Source organism: Sturnus vulgaris, chromosome 2, assembly GCF_052056855.1.
Source record: "Sturnus vulgaris isolate bStuVul1 chromosome 2, bStuVul1.hap1, whole genome shotgun sequence".
In the NCBI taxonomy this organism is placed as follows: domain Eukaryota; kingdom Metazoa; phylum Chordata; class Aves; order Passeriformes; family Sturnidae; genus Sturnus; species Sturnus vulgaris.
The window spans coordinates 110,897,747-110,918,335 of record NC_142244.1 but is presented as its reverse complement, the minus strand read 5'-3'; the positions used below and the strand labels follow the sequence as shown (position 1 = coordinate 110,918,335).

The 20,589-nt window shown below is 38.9% G+C and overlaps 1 protein-coding gene across 1 annotated transcript; it reads left to right on the top strand.

Annotated features, from left to right (window-relative positions):
• The first annotated feature begins 794 nt into the window (after positions 1-794).
• On the top strand, positions 795-12,471 carry LOC148224962 (uncharacterized). Its single transcript, XM_088160376.1, has 4 exons — positions 795-7,653; positions 7,879-7,945; positions 9,212-9,300; positions 10,294-12,471. The coding sequence occupies exons 1-4, from the start codon at positions 7,321-7,323 to the stop codon at positions 10,504-10,506; spliced, it is 702 nt and encodes a 233-aa protein (XP_088016502.1). The 5' UTR covers positions 795-7,320; the 3' UTR covers positions 10,507-12,471.
• The last annotated feature ends 8,118 nt before the right edge of the window (positions 12,472-20,589 follow it).

Below are 20,589 nucleotides of genomic sequence, written 5' to 3'. Positions count from 1 at the left end.
GCATGCAAAATTTCAGCAGATCAATTTCTCCATTATAGCTGAACATAGCAAACTATTTATTCAGATAGTAGATCTCTTTCCATAATTGATGCTGAATAACAAAAACGTCCTTCTCCAAACTACATAAAATGTCTAGGTTTCACTCATTATTTTTTGTTCCAGTTTCTTATCTGGATGAGTACATGGGTATTCTTTAGAACAGGGCCTTTCAGAATTATGCAGAAAGGACATCTAGATTTTGTTTTCATTGCTCTTAGGGTTTTTTCCCTCCTAGTTTGTTGGGGTTCTTTTTACCTTTAGGCATCTTTAAATATAAATTTTAGCTTATTTTCTCCCAAGATGACACTATCTTCTAGATCCTATCTCTCATATAACATTAAGGGTCTGTAAAAAGGCCAAAAAAGGGCAAAGTAAATGTGAAAGGGTAATTTTAAATCTAATTTCTAATTGTGGAAGTGACAGTGTTTAGTACTGTGGCATTCTATGAGCAAGTGAGCAAAGTCTTTGCTTGCACAAATGGCAAACCCATAGTACTGTGCTCAGTAAAGTTCTGAGGATGTCTTGGATCCAAAGTCACTCACTGGGCTGTAACATTCTTATACACTTATTTATGTTTTAATGGAGACAGGAGAGGTTAACTTATTTCATATTGAAAGGATTTTGGAGACACAGCTTTGGCATCAGAAAATTAAATTGCAGAGAGCAACAGAGACTTTGTATTTCTATTGCCAAAAGAAGAAGCAAGTACACTTAATCACTCTGTTTTTTAAGGATTTATGATAGTGCTTATTGCTTTTTTTGCTTGTCAACCTCATATCATAATAATTTAAACGAATATTAATACTATTATCTCAAACCCTATGCATAATTAGGAAAATAATTCTTATCAGGGCCCTGAAATGGTTAGTGTAAAAATATTTACTGTTCTGGTTTTCTTATTTCTCCAGCATTGAAAAATCAGAAATTACTCTTTTGGTCTCTGGTGGGTTGCAGGGCTGTCTGCTGGAGTATCACAGGTTCAATGGTATGGATTTAGAGCTTTATAATTTGTCATGACTGCCACACCTTTCACACAGTCTCATTTGTGGTTTGTGTGAAATGTAAAATATTTGTGCTGTCATATGGAGAGTGCGAGAGAGAGAAACAAAGGTGGCTCTAAAAAGAATTCTATATTAAACAAAGCCTTTATCTGCACCTTTTTTGTAAGGAGATAGATCACAGAAGTACTGAAGAGTAATATTTTAAACCCCTGTGTACTAATGTTAGAGCCTGTGCTGTTCGATTGGAAAGTGAACAATAAATACCAACCTAAAAGGAGCTTGTGAGCCACCCTGGCAGAGCCTGGCTTTCTTACAGGAAGTGTAAAACACTTCACTTTCATTCTATCCAGCATCAATCCAAAGCTACTTTCATAATTAGAAACACAGCAGCAGAACTGCTGCAGAATTTGACCTCTTTTACAGGGCACTTCATTATCATCTGTGAGCAGAAAAAGAAGAAAGCAAACCTGAACGTGTCCTGTATGAAGGGTACAGAAAGAAGTCAAGATGTGCTTTAAAGCCAGCCTTGCAGTGACTGAGGGAGAACTTCCACAAGTGCTGGCATGACATGGAGAACAATTCCATAGGGAAGCTGATGGCACTTGCATTACTGACTTGGGTGTGCCTTGAAATATCTGTGAAATGAGAATGGGCTTAAAGATTAGTGGTGATTGTGTAAAAATTACCACTTTTACATCAGAGTATTTTGAAATGGGGGCTATCCCCTGAGAGCCAGTCTTGCAGTCTGTGGAGGTTTTAGCAGTGACTCATGGACCAGCTCTTTGAGACAGAGAATGTCAAAAAACCTTCTTTGGTGCTTTGGCAAAAAATTGCCTTTACCAGTATTTTTATCGAAGCACTGAATAAAAACCAGCATGATTAAGGCAGTATTCGGAAGAGACATGCAGTGCTCTAAGTTATGTGCACAATAAAAGCAGAAAGTAGTGACTGTCCTCATTCACTTGCAAATATGTGGGAGCTGCATGACAAACTCCAGACACTAAAATTTTTTCTATAAGGATTTGGAAAATATGCACAATCTGCATCCAAGTGTGGGTCAATATTCCCAAGTAAATCTTTTTCCTCTGTGTCTGTTAGCATTAAGAATTCATTTTATAGAACATAATATCTTCCAGAGACACAGTAAGTTTTTCAGATAACACCAACATATTCTGGAGTTGCTCATTATACTGCTCTTGTTTTGCTTAAGTACCCATGAGTTATTTTGGTATGCTATTTCTGAGTGACTGAATATTAGATGGTATTTATATTACTGTATAAAATACTTCTTAAGAGATAATATCTGATGTAAAGTCTCTAACTTGTTTTATGGTTTTCATAAAACACCTTAAAAGTTCTTTCTAGTTCTATAGAAGTTTTTTTTCCCCTTTTTGCTTGGAAATTTATATTTTCTATTTTTTCTCCAAAGAAAGAAAACTTTTATGAGAAGGTAACTCTTTTGTATATGAAAGGTGTAGTACATCTGAGCTATTTCAGATATTGACTTATCTTGGGGAATAAACAAAAAATATGTTCTGAGTTGCTGGGAGGAGAAACCTTTAGATAACTCTATTTAAACTTGTAGTGAAAAACTGAAAGTATAAATTCTTCTTCAGAATATAGTTTTAAATTGCAATTTTATACATTGGTAAGTAGTTATTTTTATTCCCAGAAGAATGCAGAGATATATCTTTCTCCAGGTACACCTACAGCAGCAAGCTGGGAAACCACAGAATAATTACACCAAAGCCAACTGAAATAATCTTTAAGAGAACGCCCTCAAAAATTACTGGCTACTCTGTGTAATAAAGGCCAGTGTGTAGTCTCAGGATGACACCTAAAGCCTTGGTTAATAAATGTAATCCAATTAATCTCCTTAATGCAAAGTATGTGCACAGCCTATGACAAAAGTGCACAGGTCTCTAGAGACCTGTAGGTTGTTGTGTTCAGCTTTTAGTGAATAAACCATGTTGTATAGCAAAGTATGAGCCAAAAAAAGCTTAATAGAAATGAGTCTGTTCAGTCAGTCTCTACCAACATAATTTTCAGCTGTGTATTCACTATTCTCTCCCATGGTGATGCCATCCTGTTGGAGGGCACTGTTGTGGTAATTAGTCACCAGATGTCCAGGGTAATCAGTGTATCACTACGTGCAACTGCTACTTCAATATCTTTTCTTCCATCATATTTACAAGAAGGCATACCTATCTTTAAAGTTCCGTTTTTGACATTTAACAATGGAAAATCCCATCTGACATAAAACTGGTTTCCAGTGGTTTCACTGTACAGTGTGCCTGAAATTGCAAGTACAGCATTGCATTAGTTTCCCAGGATACTCACACAAAAGCAGCATTAAGGGAGTGTAATAAGTATAATAAGTATCAGGTAATGCATGTTAGGTGCTCTTAACATAAAACTGTATGATTAGGAAACCAATATAACCTAGTAGAAGCCTAGGTGTTAACTTTTAGACAAGTTACCATGGCAGGCTCAGCTTTTTACTGGAAATTCTTCTAAGTCTATTTAGGTGAGCTTTTCTGTTTGTCTCTGTGACAATGTATAAGGAAAGCTTAGTTTGGCTGCCTTATTGCTTGTAAGTGGAAGGATAAGCTGCTAAATCTCTCATTTGAGTACTCATGTCTTTGAATTTTGTTAGTCTTTAAACTGGACAGCTTTCTTTAATAATCATAAAAGTGAAGGATATTTCTCTAAGGCTTAGAGTAGCTGAGCTAATAACTTCTCTATATTAATAGCTACAAAATGAAAGTCAGTTCAAATACCTGATGACAAGTGGCTAACGCTGTGTGGACTTTAAGGTGTTAAGCTGTCTCTGGAACTGCTTGGTAAGAAACTACATGGTGGGAATTTTAGCTTTGTTAACAGTTTTGTCAGGCAATATTTCCAGTCACTTCACATCAGATGCCTTGACACCCTGATCAGTATCAAGAAAATGTTACATGTCTACCCATCAATGTACCTCCAACCCACAAGGGGTAAACTGAGTTGTTTGATTTTGGGGTTTTTTTTCACTCATCTGTGTATAAGATCAGGGCTGGTATTGTTACTTGCAATGCTGTTTTAGTAAAATGTTAGCCCAGTGTATTTTAGTAGCATGGACAGTTCAGGAGTGACAGGGATGTGCACAAGGTTTTTGGAGAGCAGAATGACAGCTAGCATAGGATATGATTCCTCTCCCTATTCCTCTTCAATCCTGCATCAAAGCAAGTAGATAATCTGTAGAATGTATTTTGTATTAGTCTTTACTAGTGCTCCAGAAAGGGAGCACTGTTCAGCCCATATGAAGCATTATGCCCATTGCCCAACCTCCTTGGACCTAACACCCATCTACTCAGAGTCTTCTACTTCATAGGAAAATTTCTCCTTGGTATTTGTACCACTCATTTATCCTGTAGACATGTAAGATGGCCATGAGAATGCTTTTGGACATGTCAAGTTAATGAGCTGGGCAGGTAAGGGAGAAATCTGTTCTTTAAATGACTAAAAACTCTGCTAAGCAATTGCTGGTTTAGGGTTGCTTGGCAGAACACCACACAGGAACATGTAGCTGCCTACTTCATTCTCAACTCTTTAATAACCTTCTCTGTGGATTTTTAACAGTTTCCAAGGCAACATCAAACAGAAACAACCAGAGCTTCCTAGAACTCTCCACTTCAAGTGGTACACATAGTAATTACAGCTTTCTCTTCATCACTGAGTTTTCACCAGATTTTTAAAAGATCTGCAACTAAATTTGTCCCATCAGTGTCTTTGAGATTTTCTTCCCTAAAATATAAAACGGTGGTGGCAAACATTATTTTGACTTCTTAAGGAGATGTGGAAAGGCACCATAAGCCTTCCCTTCTGAAATGCTAATAATGAGCAGCCCATCTGCCAGAGCTGTTTCCATAAACTAAGCAGGAGGGGTCCACAATTAAACAATTGCAGAAATACAAAGAAACCTCATTTGCAGCTGTTGTTTGAGTAAGGTCTACCATGAGATATGTCTCAGTCTTCAGAGAGACTTTTAGCCAGAGCATGGCACCAGGTGAGACAGCAGTACAAAGCACAGTGACGTTTTTTTCCCTCTCTCCTCTGGACATAGGACCACATTTTTATGGAGCATTCTGAAAAGAAATGTATTTATTCTGTATTAATCTTCCCAAAGACAAGCCAGCTGCAGCCATTTTAGTAAAAGACAGTTATACCCACTGAGTTATACCCACTAAGGCAATGCTTTTACCAAAACCAGTACAAGTAAGGTCATTTGTCTCCATTATCTTGGAAACAGCAAATTTATGTTTAAGAATGTGTAGTTATGAAGGTCTGGATTTACAGGAAAAACAGAATAAATGCATGAAAAAATTCAGCAACTCTACAAAAATCTATGTAATGTGTTAAATCTGTAAAGTTATGTTTTCTCGACTGCTGTTCTACTGTACTAATTTATCATACTAGAGGTACAAAATGTTTAAGGCTTTTTCATAGTAATAACCACGGTTTTGTCCTTGAAGAAACTGGAACCTCAAGCCTAAATGAAACCAGTTTGAAATGTTTCACTTGTATGCTCCCTACTACTTCTGACTTTGTGTGTGTGACCTTGGCTCAGACAGCTTCTCTATGGCTTGACTTTAGAGGTATTGAAGGTATTCTTCCAGCATAATCTTTCTATGAAAAGGAATTTAGAGTGAAATAAGAAAATAAACCCCCTAAAGCATAATGAAAGAGAAAAATTAAGAGATCATAGGTATATATAACGTGCATATAACATATACGTATAATACATATATATACACATATATATACTTTAATTAGTAGCCTAGATTCTTAGATTATTAAATTCTTCAGGTATAAATTTGAATGGTCAGATGATTCATCCTTTAAGGTAAAAGCCTATCTGTAGTATGATATTCTCAGATCATTCCCTACCATTGGTAAAATCTCCAAAACATGCCTATAAATGGGCAAGCAGAAGTAACAGTAATAGATAGAACTGTGTTATCAGTGTTATGATGCAAAATGTGCTATTTTGGGAGTTGAACAAATGAGGTGACAGCCAGAGACACGTGTGAAAAGCTGCAGTAAATGGAAACAGGGTCAGTCTGAGAAGCTGTTCAGTTAAACAAGTGACTTCCTTGGAGTAAAGGGAGTGAGGATGAGGAGCATGGCTCAGTTGTTAAAATAAATTCATCTAGTGTGATTTTAGGTGCTGTAGGCTGTGAGCTGAAGTCCAGAATGATGCAGGTCCCCATAAGTCCCCTGGAAGGATGTCTCAGATTCCTGGGATATGTGAGCTGTGCTTAGCAAAGGAGTTCCACCAAAGGTCTCTGGCTTCCAACTTCTAGAAACATTTGCTGGTCTGGAAACATCGTTCTCCTCCTCACCAGCAAGTTACCTTCTAATGACCATGAGAACAGCTGGGGAGACAACAGGCAAAAATCCAAAAAAGTAAGAGAGAACAAGGAAAAAACTAACAAAAGATAGGAGATATTAGGAAGGAGTTCAATGTAAGACTCATTCCTCTACCACACTTCAGAAGAGTGTGCAGATACTTCCCTCCAGTTACCATGTGACATTGGCTGCAGTGGAACAGAAATGTTCCCCTTCTGGGCAGTGATGTGCCTTCACTTGCTTTGACCTTGGAAACCCTCGGTTTAGGCCCTTATATTTCTACAATGGGAAGGAGAATGTTTCTTATTTAAATATCGTGTTTTGTGCTGTTATAAGGACATACTGGCATAATAATGACAATCTGATTGAAGGGAGTAAGAAGGATATAATTGGTTCATTTTTCTACACATTTTACAAAAATATTCAGGCTTTCAAATATTTATTTTATAATGCCCTTGGCCATTTTATTTTTACTAAATTGAAGTTTTATCTTAGGTTGAAAATAACTTAAATTCAAATTATAATGTCTGTATTGAATCACATGAATCAAAGCATTGTATCTGGCATTTCTGCATTAATTTTTTTGAGAAATAGATTTTAAATTTTTTTTTTTGTGTTGGAATTACTACTGCTTGTGTCAATTATGCTCATTTCAAGCATTTAAAGTAAATATTTTCTTTCCAAAAAGAAGCTATTTTCATTGCTTTTCCTTTAAGGAGGCACATGTTGGAAAAACGTAAGTCAGCTGCACTCCTAATGTTCCCTGGAGGCCAGTTTTTAAAAAATATATTAAAATTAGCAAACTTTGATTGAGGTCTCCTGTGTCTTTTCTTCTTCTATTTACTCATTAGAACATTCTCTTCTAATTTTCTTAGTCAAATTCTGATGTGTCATGATCTGGTGTAGGACGAGGATCATGATCATTGTACAGCTTGAGTTTCAAAATTATGTTTTGGCAATTTTGTCCAAGGAACAAAACTGGTCTGGAGATGAAGAAATAGATGATGATGATGAGGAGGAGGAAGAAGAAGAAGAAACAGAAGAAGAAGAAGAAGAAAAAGTAGAAGAAGAAGTAGAAGGAAAAGAAGAAACAGAAGAAGATGAAGAAGGAAAAGAAATAGAAAAAGAAGAGAAAAAAGAGGGAAAAAACGTAAAAGAAAAGGATCGTAAATCACCTGAGGGAGAGACAAGCAGCAGTAGTAGTAGCACTGTGGAAACTGGAGAGGTAAAGGCATTTACTCTTATAAAGTTACTGGTCTCTGAAAGAATTTGGTTCTATAACTAACTTCAGTTTGATACATGTGTAGCTATCCTGTAAATGCAAAGTTGTTGTTGGGGGTGGTTTTGGTAGAGGGAGAAACACACGTAGATGTTAATAGATAAACATCTCTTTTTAAAACAATTTTTTGAAGGAGGTTTTGTGATTTTTGGTGGTTTTTTTGGTCTATAGATAGAGGAGACTACTCAGAAAGAGACCACAGAGGAGACTACTCAGAAAGAGACCATTGTTCAGCAGGGTAAGAATACAATTCCTAAGAATTGGACATTCTAAAGACAGGTAAAAGTTTTCTAAACAGTATCATAAAAATACTGGACAATACAGTTCTTGTTCATAGTTGGTAAAGCAGTTCTTGAGAGGTAATGAAATTTCAGGAGCAAACCCCCATTATTAATTGTTAATTGAAAAAAATAAATACTTTTCCCAGTTATGTGATGGAGGAAGTCCATGAGAAGGACTTTCTCAGCAGGATCCTGCTAAGAGCAGTTCTGGTTGTGCAGTGCCAAAATCATGGTAGTTTTATTAACTCTCAGGCAACTTCTTTAGGTACTCTGTGCCTCACTTCAATCAAGAAGCTTCTCAGAACCCTTCCTCATCTTTTTCAGCTGACATTTCCTCGTTCCATTCACAAAGAGATAATTTTAGGTGAAGTGTGATAATTGCTGAGCACTGTTCAGGATGCTGAAGATGTAAGTCTAGAAGCTCCTTGCAGCTTTGATGGCAGTTTATGAGAACTGTATATTCCTTTAGAAAAGCTGGGGAACATGAAGTTGGGAGCTCTATATGTGTAGGACTTATTTTATTTTAGAAATTTTGGAATAATCTAGAATGGTTCTCTTGAAAGAAAATAACAAGTGTGGTATAAAACAGACCACAGCCTTTATAATGAAGAAGCTATGTCATTTATTTTCAATACTATAATGGAAATAGCTTGTACAGAAGGGATGCTTAAATATTTTTCCATTATCCAGTGATCTGGAAGTTTTGATATTAAGTTTGAAATTTATATGATTCAAACAGGGAGTATAGGAAAATTTAAACACAGAAACATCAACTGAGATGGAAAGTTTTTCCTTTCCCAGAATTGTTTCTATGGAATAAAATTCATGCTGAACCGTAACTCCTGCTCTAAAAGTCAGCTTTACCAAATTAGAATATACTTACAAATAAGTGTGCAAGACATTGTCTCCTGTCAACAAGAGGAAACTGTGAGTGTCAAGTAAAAATATTTTATATATTGTCACTGCCATAAGTGTTCTGTTCTTAAAAATCGAGCATCTGGAGAGTAATGTCAGGACATTATATGGAGAGATTAAAAAATAAAAATAGTCTTTTCAGACTGGGCATCAAGTATTACTGAATATTCTGATTGCTTTTAAAGTTTTATTTTGTGACCTCTACTTCAAAAATAATCCGAAGAGCCATTTTTTTCTGCTTTTCTGTGATATTTTTCTGATTTACATGAATCAGAAGAAAGTTAATATAAACGTTTATATTATTGTAGAGGAGGAAAACACTGACAATCACACTGTGAACAATTCTTCAGAGAACACTGATGATCAAAAAACTGGAGGAATTGTGGGGAGAAAAAAGGTTTGTAGCCTGATGTTTCTTTCTAGCTTTGCCAGTGGCCAAGAAACCAGGGGGCAGTTACCAAAGCAAATACCTCAACTCACATGATTTGCATAGATTATTAAACTGCTGAGCAACCTCTTCCTTCTATTTAAGACTTGATCCTATTTTTTTGATAAAATAACTTTAAATTGTCCAAATAATAGAAATGAGTTAAAGCCCATTATGATCTCCTAACAGATGGCATGTCCATGAAGGAGAGATTGTTTATCACACCATGTACTGGTAAGGTGAAAACTCTTAGGACTTGATTCCTATGGGACATTATCTAAAAAGATTTGCCCCCCTATTTGTCTCTGAAAGCAGCAGCTGAGCTCGTTGCCCTTGCATCTAGTTGCAATAAGCACTGATTTTGTCATCATAGATCTCTCTTTGTATAGGTGCATGAGCATGTGGAGGAGTCCCTGATATAGAATCTCTTACAGGATCTCTTTTAGGATCCAGAGGCTCCTGCAGAGGCTGCTGAGTTTCCTGTTGACAAAAGACCCTGAGCAGCAGTTAACTTTGACATGTGTGTGGTCTCACTGAGCACAAGCACTGTTATTAATGGCAGTACACAGGTTTATCAGGAGGCATAGTAAGCACTGACTGCTCTGGGGATTTATTTTTGGACCTTGCCTCAGGCTCTTATTTGAAAAAAACCAAAATAAATGCACCACTTACAGCATTTTATACAAAAATGCTGTACATATTTTGTACAATGTGTAATTTGACAAAATGCAATCATTTTAACTTTTCTGATTCCCATGTGCTATTTTGCCACATTTCAAATATTGCAAATGTTTCTTGTTAACATTTTTTAGTAATTTTGTTTTGAAAAAAAATTTACCAAGGAGAAATCGGCCAAGCTCATTTAACTTTAGTACATACAAAGGGATTTGTGGTTTTTTATCCTAAATTTCACTGCTAACTGTTTCAGTCATATAATTTACCTGTTTTTTCACTTCACTTTAGTTTTCCCTGTTTAAGCGAAAGCCACTGACAAGCCAGAAGAATGTGTGTAGCAAAAAGGAAGACGGCTCTGAAAAGCCATTGCAGAGTGAAGAAAAAGAAAAGGAAGATTTATCTGGTGAAGACAGTAAGGATGAAAATCAGAATACACTGGAGAATTCCAGTGAAACTGTGACTAATCAGGACAGAAGGATAAAAACGTGTATATTGCTGTAACACTTAAAATTATGAAAATGGGACAGTCTTAAAGCACATAATGCAATTTTTACTTGAAAACAGTTATGACTCAAGATGTTGATATCTGCTTTTCTTGATTGATTGAATTGCTGTAATTTTAAATAGGCAGATGATTTTCTTGGTATTTATTGCTAATTTTTATAGTTCAAAATGATATGCTTATCAGCACCTTGCTGGAGTTCTGTGGCCTTACCTGTTGATATTCTAAAGCAAAATGTGGGGGGTTTTTATGTGAAAAGTTGAATACAGGCATTTTATGGTTTTTGCTAAATAATTTTATTCTGTATCAGTCGGCAGAGTACCACTTTCAGCATGATACTCATACAAAATTATAATATTTGATGTAGATATTATTTGGTTTAACAACCAGTTAAGAATATTGAAGGTACTCACTTAGAAATATACATGTTTCTTTCTGTTTTGACATAGAAAGAATAGCAGTAAAACTTTCAAGTTAACTTGTAGGGCATTATGGAAGAAGTTACTTGAGTATGTGCCTAATTTCATGCGTGGCAGCAGTCCCAGTGGAAACAGTGTAAGTATAGAATTATCCTGCCAAACTGGGACAGGGAGAAAGCTTTTTTTTCTGAGAGTTGCTGAAAACCTTTGCTCCTGCTGAAATTGGCATAAGCTGATGGGCCTCTCTCCTCATTGAATCAGGCCCAGTGGAAACTGGACACCCTCTTGTTTCACTTGGATTCTAATCCTGTATTCTCTGAATATCTACACCTTAATGAGTCTCCAGTGAAGCTTTTCTTACAGGAAAATAATGCAAACAGAGGTGCTGTGGCATCAGTACAACAAACTAATCACAATGGGGTAAATATTCATGTTTTTCTCAGGCAGACTGGCTTTTCTTCAGATGGATACTTAGCAGGAGGAGCCAAAAATCAGTACAAATAAAAACTGCTTAGCACCATTGTAGCATTAAGAAGCAGAAATTCTTTATTCCGCCAAATGCTCATGAGGATATCTCCTCCAAAAAACTGTGTAGGCTGAGTACAGAAAAAGCTCCTGTTTACCTACGTAGTCATTGATTTTCCCAGAATAAACATACACATGATAAATAATTTCCCTAAAACCATTAATATATTTTCCCTCCCCCTTACATGCACTCTTCTGTCCTGGAGGTCTCTTTGCTGGTCCCTGGTGGTCAGTGACCCCAAAATGATCCCTGACCAAACAGTGAACTGGTAAAAGATGGGACAACTGGGCTGGTTGCTTTCCAATTCCTCCTTCAATTTTCCTAGTTTCATAGTTGCTTAAATTTTATATAATAGGTCAGAAGTGTCCAAGAGTAAATTCACCTGAATGCTTTGTCCGTGTAAGTATGGCCCAGACTCTTTCACAGGGCCTCCTCTGTGTTACCATAATCATCATACTCAAACCTGAGTGCTTGGGTCATCCTTTGCCAGAGTTAATTAGGATCCTTTTGTGTCTTTTATTTTTCCTTGGGCTACTCTTGTGCTCTGCAGTGAACCTTACATGAGGGTTTTTTTTTCTCCATTATATTTATGTATTTTCTTGTTTTTCTGAATGCACATGTGCTTTCTGTTCTACTTGGATACTGTCGAGAAGAGTGAAGTGGAAAAGGAGAAATAAAGTAAACGGTGCCCTCATTAATTTAAATAAGATTTAATTATTTTTTAAAGGGAGATCAGTCAGAAATTTTTACTGTAAGGACAATTTCCTTTTTTAAAGGTGAATGAATTTATTACTGTAAAACGAAATATTACTTTAAAATGGGAATTACCCTCAAATCTAACACTACAGAAGTTTATGCCATGGACTGTGAACTGCTGTATGTCTGAGCAGTTTCAGGGATTGGTACATTTATCTTGTCCACACACTTTGCTCAGCAAGAAGCAGGAATATATTAACCTTTTCCAATGTCTTTTTTACATGTCTTAATTTTTAATAAAAAAGATTAAACAAATAAAACAACTTAAATGTGTGTGTGTATTAACATATAGGGTTTTTTAGCAAGTTCACAGTATTTATGATAAAAATGTGAAGATTTTTATATTACTGAAATGTTTTCATAAACAGATGAGTAGCAAAAAATTCTAGAAACATTTATTGTACATCTTTCTCTCTTTCTTACTTTCCTGAAGATTAAGTGTATCAACTTAAATCTTTATTTCTCATTTTTATAGTCCTGCCATACAACTGAGATTGTGCTTTAGAATTGTTGGGTTTCTAAAATTTCACCACTAAGCCCATCACTAGGTGGAGTTTGTGCTCTTTGATGGTGTAACCAGCCCTGGAGCCAGAAATTCTCCTTCTCATGGCCCCTGAAAGAAGTTAAAGATACTCAATCTGTATCAAATTTTCTGTTTCCAAATTCTCAAATAACTTTATGTTTTCTGGCATATTGCTTTTGGCATTAAAGTACTCTGGTACCTTGGTGTATTGTTATAGTGCATTATGAAAGTTCTAAACTGTGTGTATTTGTAAAAAGATAAAGATAAAAAAATACAATTACTCATTTATTTCTAAATATACATAGATGAACAGTGGTCAAGTTCTAATAAATAAATGTAAGTCTAAATATACATGTTTTATTTAAATTGAAGTGACATTAGTGCACCTTGCATACACAGATACACATGTATGTACACTGAGACATATATGTGTGTATTTATATACAGATATATGTGTATGTGTGTGTGCACGTGGGTGATCAAACACCTGCCTGACCTGAAATTTCCATTTAATCCATATATTTACATATGCAATTTTAGTGATTTCCAGAAGTGCAGGATTCATTTATGCAGCTGCTGTTCCTATGCAAGTTTGTAGTGATTGAAATGAAAAAAGGAGAGAATGTGTTGTTTACACACTATTTTATATGCCTAAAGTTATCATAATTAATCATAATTAACTTTGTGCAACTTTTTCCTTTTTCTTCCAGGTATTACTTGTACAATATGCAGAATGCATCCAGTCTTTGTTCCTGAGGAATATTTTAAGTCATACCGTTGACATTAGGGTAGTTGAAGTAAACTGAATTCATATCATGATGTTAAACCATTGTAAGTCTTGATAATCAAGAATACAGAAGCTAATCTTGCATGACTATTGAGAGACTAAGTATGGGTTCACTTAAAACATATTCATGTACTCAAACTACTTTAGCTCTTTAAAATATAAATATAAATATAAATATAAATATAAATATAAATATAAATATAAATATAAATATAAATATAAATATAAATATAAATATAAATATAAATATAAATAAATATATGCTATCTCTTTATCCCCTCACAGTGCTTTTAGGTGTTATATTGTTTATCCTACTCACTACTTAGTGGAGTTTGTAATATTTTCACACTATTATGTCTAAATTCCCTTAAGGAATTTAGTATATGAATACTTCAGTAGTAAGTCTGTTTTGCTCAGTATCTCATAATGATGAGCTCTAAAATTCATACCTATTTGACTTTCAAGACTGTTTTGGAATTACATTTTATTCATGCTATGTAATTACCACTTTCTTTTTCAGGACCAGATTGTAATGACTCAGCAAAAGCTTTGCAAAATCTAAATCTGGCTAAACTGTAGTTCTTTTATTTGTACACAAAGAAGTCTTTTATTTTCAAGATCATTCTCATTTAATGTCAAAATAGTTTAGACACAGATGTTTCCAATAATATATATCAAAAACCGAAGCGATATTAACAGTTAGAATTTTAAGGGATGTTAACAGCATCAAATAAAATACAGGGATTTTGTTTTTCAGTACATCTATTAAACATGAGACCACGTATCTGCTGATTTACCACATACTGATGCATCATTCAGTTTCTAACTGGGAATTCAATATTGTCTTCCCCTCAAAATTTTCTGTTTTGCTGGCTGCCTAAGACACACCAACCCTGCCAGACGGAATGGAAAAAGGCAACTGGTATTCTCCAAGACTTGCTACATGTGTGCTCCTTGTATGTGCTTTCCGTGTGCCTGACCCAGACTTTGATGTTGAAATTTTCCATAGCAAGGGTTTTGGTAGCAGAGAAATTGAGGGAAAGTTACTCTTGCCATCTCCTTTGTGCCACTGCTGGGAGGAAGGGCACGAGGCCACCTTTAACTGGGAAGAGCCAAGGAGATTTCATCAGATCATTGATGTAGGGAGCAGGAAAGTGCTCAGGGATGGGACATACAGCCAGAGATTGCTGCCCTGAAAAACATTTAATTTCCCTAAAATACACTAGTTTTACAGTCAGGGCAGTATTTTTTATATTTTTGCCATTGAGGTTTAGGTGTGACCTAGGAAAGAAAGTTACTAGGATATAACTTATTATTTCACACAAGAAACTATGTGATCATCATCTCTGTTATTTAAGTTTCCAGAACAAGAATTTCATTGGTGTACATCTTCCTGACATTTTTACCCAATGCTGTCCTCTCATAGGCTGGCCTCTAGCGTTTCTTTCCTGTCGTTTTAGGAAAAGCAGCTTTTTATTAGCAAACATGAATATATCACTTAAAAATGCAAAATGAGCCAAGTACCTTTGACAGGCGTGGCATGCGCAGGGGAGATGCCTTTTGAAAACTGCAAGTGTTGCTGCCACTAAACATCATGAGAAAGTAATAATAAGCTCCAAGGATTCTAGGAATTGTACAGAAGAAATGCATTATGATGATTATTATTTTATTTTAAAACTGTCTAATTCTGCAGATATTTGCAAGAGTAATTCTAAGTATCAGAGCATTTGCATTCAGTCAGGCAATTCACTGGGCTAAAACTGTGTGGTTTGGATTGGGCCCCTATTTGTCATCTCCTTATGACTAATTAGACTTTATTCGGGGATTCTAAAACTTCATTACACACATGTGGGTTGTTTGGGTACTGCTTTTATTTCCTTATCATTCTTTTACATTATTTTACTATTCTTTTTAAAATATTAGATTGTTAAACATTATTAAAATTTGATTTTAATTAATATCTCCTCTCCATCAAAAGCTGTATTTTTATTATCACTGTAAATGCAGTTGTTACAGCTACTCTGGCACAAAGTAATAAAATTATACTTCTGAACTGCTATTAAAAAAAGCAGAAAAGAAAAATTATGTCTTTATACTAACTCTTTGACATAACAAAATGTCCTAGGGTGATGTTATGGTGTTTCTATCTCCAATCGTGTGTCCTGATTATGTTTGGTATTATGTCCTGTGCTTCCAGGACTGAGTCTGAGAGTGAAGCTTTGTTTTGTCTTGTTATCAGCCGGCTCACCTCCCCCATGGTCTATGTTTAGGAGAGGTTTTAGCTCGGTTTGCTTGCTTGCTTGCTTGCTTGCCTGCTTGCTTGCCTGCTTGCTCGCTTCTGCCTTTTTCTTTCCTTCGCTTTGCCCTTGCTTTCTGCTTATTAGTTAGTTCAGCTAGGCAGTCCAACTTTTTCCCTGGACTGTTTTCTCTTCCACCCCGTCCCCTCCCTCTCCTGGATACCATCTGAACGGACGGGGACCTGGGAACCCCAAGAAACACCGGGAGGCTACACTTTGTCACCTGCAGCAGTCATCCCCAGCGCCAGAGACTGATAACTGAGCGACCACTCGCCAGAGAGACTGAGTTTGTCATCCCTTCAGAACGGTGAAAGAGTTTTTTTGTCAGCTGGTGTTGTCTTTTTTCCCTGTGCTGGGGAGTGTCTTGCTTGTTAAATAAACAGGTTTTTTCTCCCACTCTTCTCCGAGGAAATTCTTCCCGAACCCGGTGGGGTGGGGGGGGGGAGGAGTCGTGGGGTTTGCTGTCTGGGGGCTCCTTCTGGAGGTTTTCCCCCAAATTTGCCCAAAACCAGGACAAATAAATTGGCGCCCAACTCGAGGCTCGAGAAAGTGGGAAAAAAACCCTGTTCTAATAATAATAATTTGGTTCAAATTCTTTTGTGTTGGTATAGAGCAGTTATTGGCTATGTTGTTGGAATTCATGTCTTTTGGGGTGGAGGCCTGCATGGGATTTTGGTCCCTAGGGTTTTTTGAAGTCTTAATACCTTTGTGGTCCCTGGGTTTATTTGCTTATCCAGAAATAGCTCCGGTATTGTCCCTAATGCGTAGTTTCTGTAGCAGAGGGGCATTGACCAAAATATCCATCGGGCTGGGCTTGGTTTTAATGGCCTGCAGGAGATTTATAAAGGTGCTGGAATCTGTTCCAGGAATGTATGGTTCTTGGTTGTGGTTGTGCACTCAGTTTGTTAGAGGAGAAGCAGGGGATGAGGCTTTTCAGCCTTTGTTCTCCTTCTTCTCCTCTGAATTTGTTACATCCTTATTAGAGAATGTTCAGTTCCCCCTGAGTGTTAAAGAGACCATCTTTCTGGTGTTTAATATAGTAAGCTTTCTCTATACAGTCTGCAGTTTCTCTAGAATGAGAGCTGAGATTTCTAGAGGGGCTGAGACCCTTGACCCCAGAGTAGAGCCAGGCGTGAGGAATCCTGAATGGTGTGGGAAATGGGAGGATATGGGCCAAATCTTAAAGGAATTTTCTGACCCTACATCCTGGGATTTTCCATGTGAACAAATTCAGAACCCAGCTGAGGTAGCAAAGTACCTGAAAGAGAAGTGCCATGGTAATTCTAAGGAGAAGAAGATCATTGCAGTGAGCTGGGCCCTGGCATATGCTTACCGTACCCTGCTAGATACTGTAGGGCAGCAGACAGAGGAAGGGGGACAGGCAGATAAATCAGCCACTATCCCAGTCACTCAGGCTGCAGCCAACACCCCAGGCTCGAGGCCAACAACTACACCAGACAGTGAGCCTAAGCCAGCAGCTAAACCTGTCAGTAAGCCTCAACCAATGGCTGTTGCTACCAGCACGAGAAGTGGAAAGTGCACAGACAAGACTGATCGACCAGTGGATGATGATGATGATGATGCAGGAGAAGGACCCTCGACGCCTCCTGACATAAAACCAGGAGTCAAAGCAACTGGTAAAAGATCAGAGGCCAATATTGAGTCTTTTTCCCTAAAGGACCTCCGTGGCCTAAGAAAGGATTACACCCGACGACCTGATGAGTCTATAATTAGTTGGTTGGTCCGTCTTTGGGATGCTGCAGGCGAGGCTACAATTCTGGATGGCACTGAAGCCAGGCATTTGGGATCCCTGTCACATGATCCTGTCATCGATCAAGGAATGATGAGAGGGCCTAACCCTCACAGCCTCTGGGCACGGGTCCTGGACAGTGTAGCACAAAGATACCTGTGTGCAGATGATCTTTATATGCAGCAGACCCACTGGAAGACGATAGAACAAGGGATCCAACGCCTGAGAGAAATGGCAGTGGCAGAGATTATCTTCTCAGATGACATAACAACTAGGAATCCGGACTTGGTACCATGTACATCTGTGATGTGGCGAAAACTTGTACGACTTGGGCCCCATGAATACGCTTCTGCTTTAGCAATAATGAAGCGGGACGAGAGGGATGAGACCGTGCTTGATATGGCAAAGAAGCTCCGAGCATATGCAGATGCTGTGCATGGCCCAACACATGCCAGAATTGCAGCTGTGGAAACACGTCTGCAGAAATTAGAAGACAAGATAGAGGAGAATCATAAAAGACTCAGGGAGGAGATTAAAGAGGACCTTCTCCAAATCTCAGCAGTACAAATTAGAGGCCCTGGTATCCAACGCAGACGTTCCCCTGATGGGGAGAGGAGGTACACCCCACGAGCTGAGCTGTGGTTCTTCCTACGTGATTGCGGAGAAAACATGAGGAGATGGGATGGAAAATCTACTGCTGCTCTGGCACAACGGGTGCGTGAATTGAAGGAAGGCAAGACCCAAAGAGGAAGTTCCACCAAAAGGAGAGCAGCTCCAGTTGCCCGTAGCCAAGCTGCCAAGTATGATGATGATGATATATCTGATCCCCTTGAAGGAACCTCTAAGACATATGCCCAAGGAAAGAAGGATAAACAGGCTTAGAGGGGCCCTGCCTCTAGCCAGGGAGAGGCGAGGGAAAATCGTGTCTTCTGGACTGTGTGGATTCGTTGGCCTGGCACATCGGAACCACAAAAGTATAAAGCTTTGGTTGATACTGGTGCCCAATGCACATTAGTCCCATCAAGATATGTGGGGGCAGAATCTGTTTCTATTGCTGGTGTGACAGGTGGATCACAGGACTTTACCTTGGTGGAAGCTGATGTGAGCTTGACTGGACATGAATGGAAAAAACATCCTATTGTGACTGGCCCAGAGGCCCCATGCATTTTGGGCATAGATTACCTCCGAAGGGGGTATTTTAAAGATCCAAAAGGATTCAGGTGGGCATTTGGGATAGCAACTGTGGTGACAGAGGGCATCCAGCAATTGAACACCTTGTCTGGACTGTCTGAGAATCCAAGTACTGTAGGACTTCTGAAAGGAGAAGAGCAAAAGGTACCAATTGCCACTTCCATAGTGCATCGCCGACAATACAGAACAACTCGAGATGCCGTGGTTCCCATCCATAAAATGATCCGTGAGCTGGAGAGCCAAGGGGTGGTCAGCAAAACCCACTCACCCTTCAACAGCCCCATCTGGCCTGTACGTAAATCTGAAGGAGAATGGAGACTGACCGTAGACTATCGTGCATTGAATGAGGTGACTCCACCACTGAGCGCTGCCGTGCCGGACATGCTGGAACTGCAGTACGAGCTGGAGTCCAAGGCAGCAAAGTGGTACGCCACTATCGATATCGCCAATGCATTTTTCTCCATTCCTCTGGCAGCAGAGTGCAGGCCTCAGTTCGCTTTCACATGGAGGGGAGTGCAGTACACCTGGAATCGACTGCCCCAGGGGTGGAAGCACAGTCCTACTATCTGCCATGGACTGATCCAGACTACACTAGAAAAAGGTGAGGCTCCAGAACATTTACAATATATTGATGATATCATTGTGTGGGGGAACACAGCAGCAGAAGTGTTCAAGAAAGGAGAGAGAATCATCCAAATCCTCCTGGAAGCCGGCTTCGCCATCAAGAAGAGTAAAGTTAAGGGACCTGCTCGAGAGATCCAGTTCCTGGGAGTGAAGTGGCAAGATGGACGGCGTCAGATTCCTACTGATGTCATCAACAAAATCACAGCTATGTCCCCACCAACCAACAAGAAGGAGACACAAGCTTTCTTAGGCGCCATAGGTTTTTGGAGGATGCACATTCCTGAGTACAGTCAGATTGTGAGCCCTCTTTACCTGGTCACCCGCAAGAAGAACGATTTCCATTGGGGCCCTGAGCAGCAACAAGCTTTTGCCCAGATAAAGCAGGAAATTGCTCATGCAGTAGCCCTTGGCCCAGTCAGGACGGGACCAGATGTGAAGAACGTGCTCTACTCTGCAGCCGGGAACCATGGTCTGTCCTGGAGCCTGTGGCAGAAGGTGCCTGGTGAGACTCGAGGCCGACCATTAGGATTTTGGAGTCGGAGCTACAGAGGGTCTGAAGCTAACTACACCCCAACAGAGAAGGAGATCTTGGCTGCCTACGAAGGGGTCCAAGCAGCCTCAGAGGTGGTTGGCACAGAAGCACAACTCCTCCTGGCACCCCGACTGCCAGTGCTGGGGTGGATGTTCAGAGGAAAGGTTCCCTCAACCCACCATGCCACCAGTGCTACATGGAGCAAGTGGATTGCCCTCATTACACAGCGCACCCGGATTGGAAAACTGAATCGCCCTGGGATTTTGGAAGTAATTACAAATTGGCCTGAAGGTGAAAGTTTTGGTGTCACAGATGAGGAACAAGAACCAGTGACACGGGCTGAAGAAGCTCCACCATATAACCAACTGCCAGCAGAGGAAACACGCTATGCTCTATTCACCGACGGTTCCTGTCGCATTGTGGGGATGAATCGGAGGTGGAAAGCAGCCGTATGGAGCCCCACGCGACGGGTAGCAGAGGCCACTGAAGGAGAGGGTGGATCCAGTCAACTTGCTGAACTCAAAGCGGTTCAACTGGCCTTAGACATTGCTGAAAGAGAGAAGTGGCCAAAGCTTTACCTTTATACCGATTCATGGATGGTAGCCAATGCTCTGTGGGGATGGTTGGAGAGATGGAAAGAGGCTAACTGGCAGCGTAGAGGAAAACCAATTTGGGCT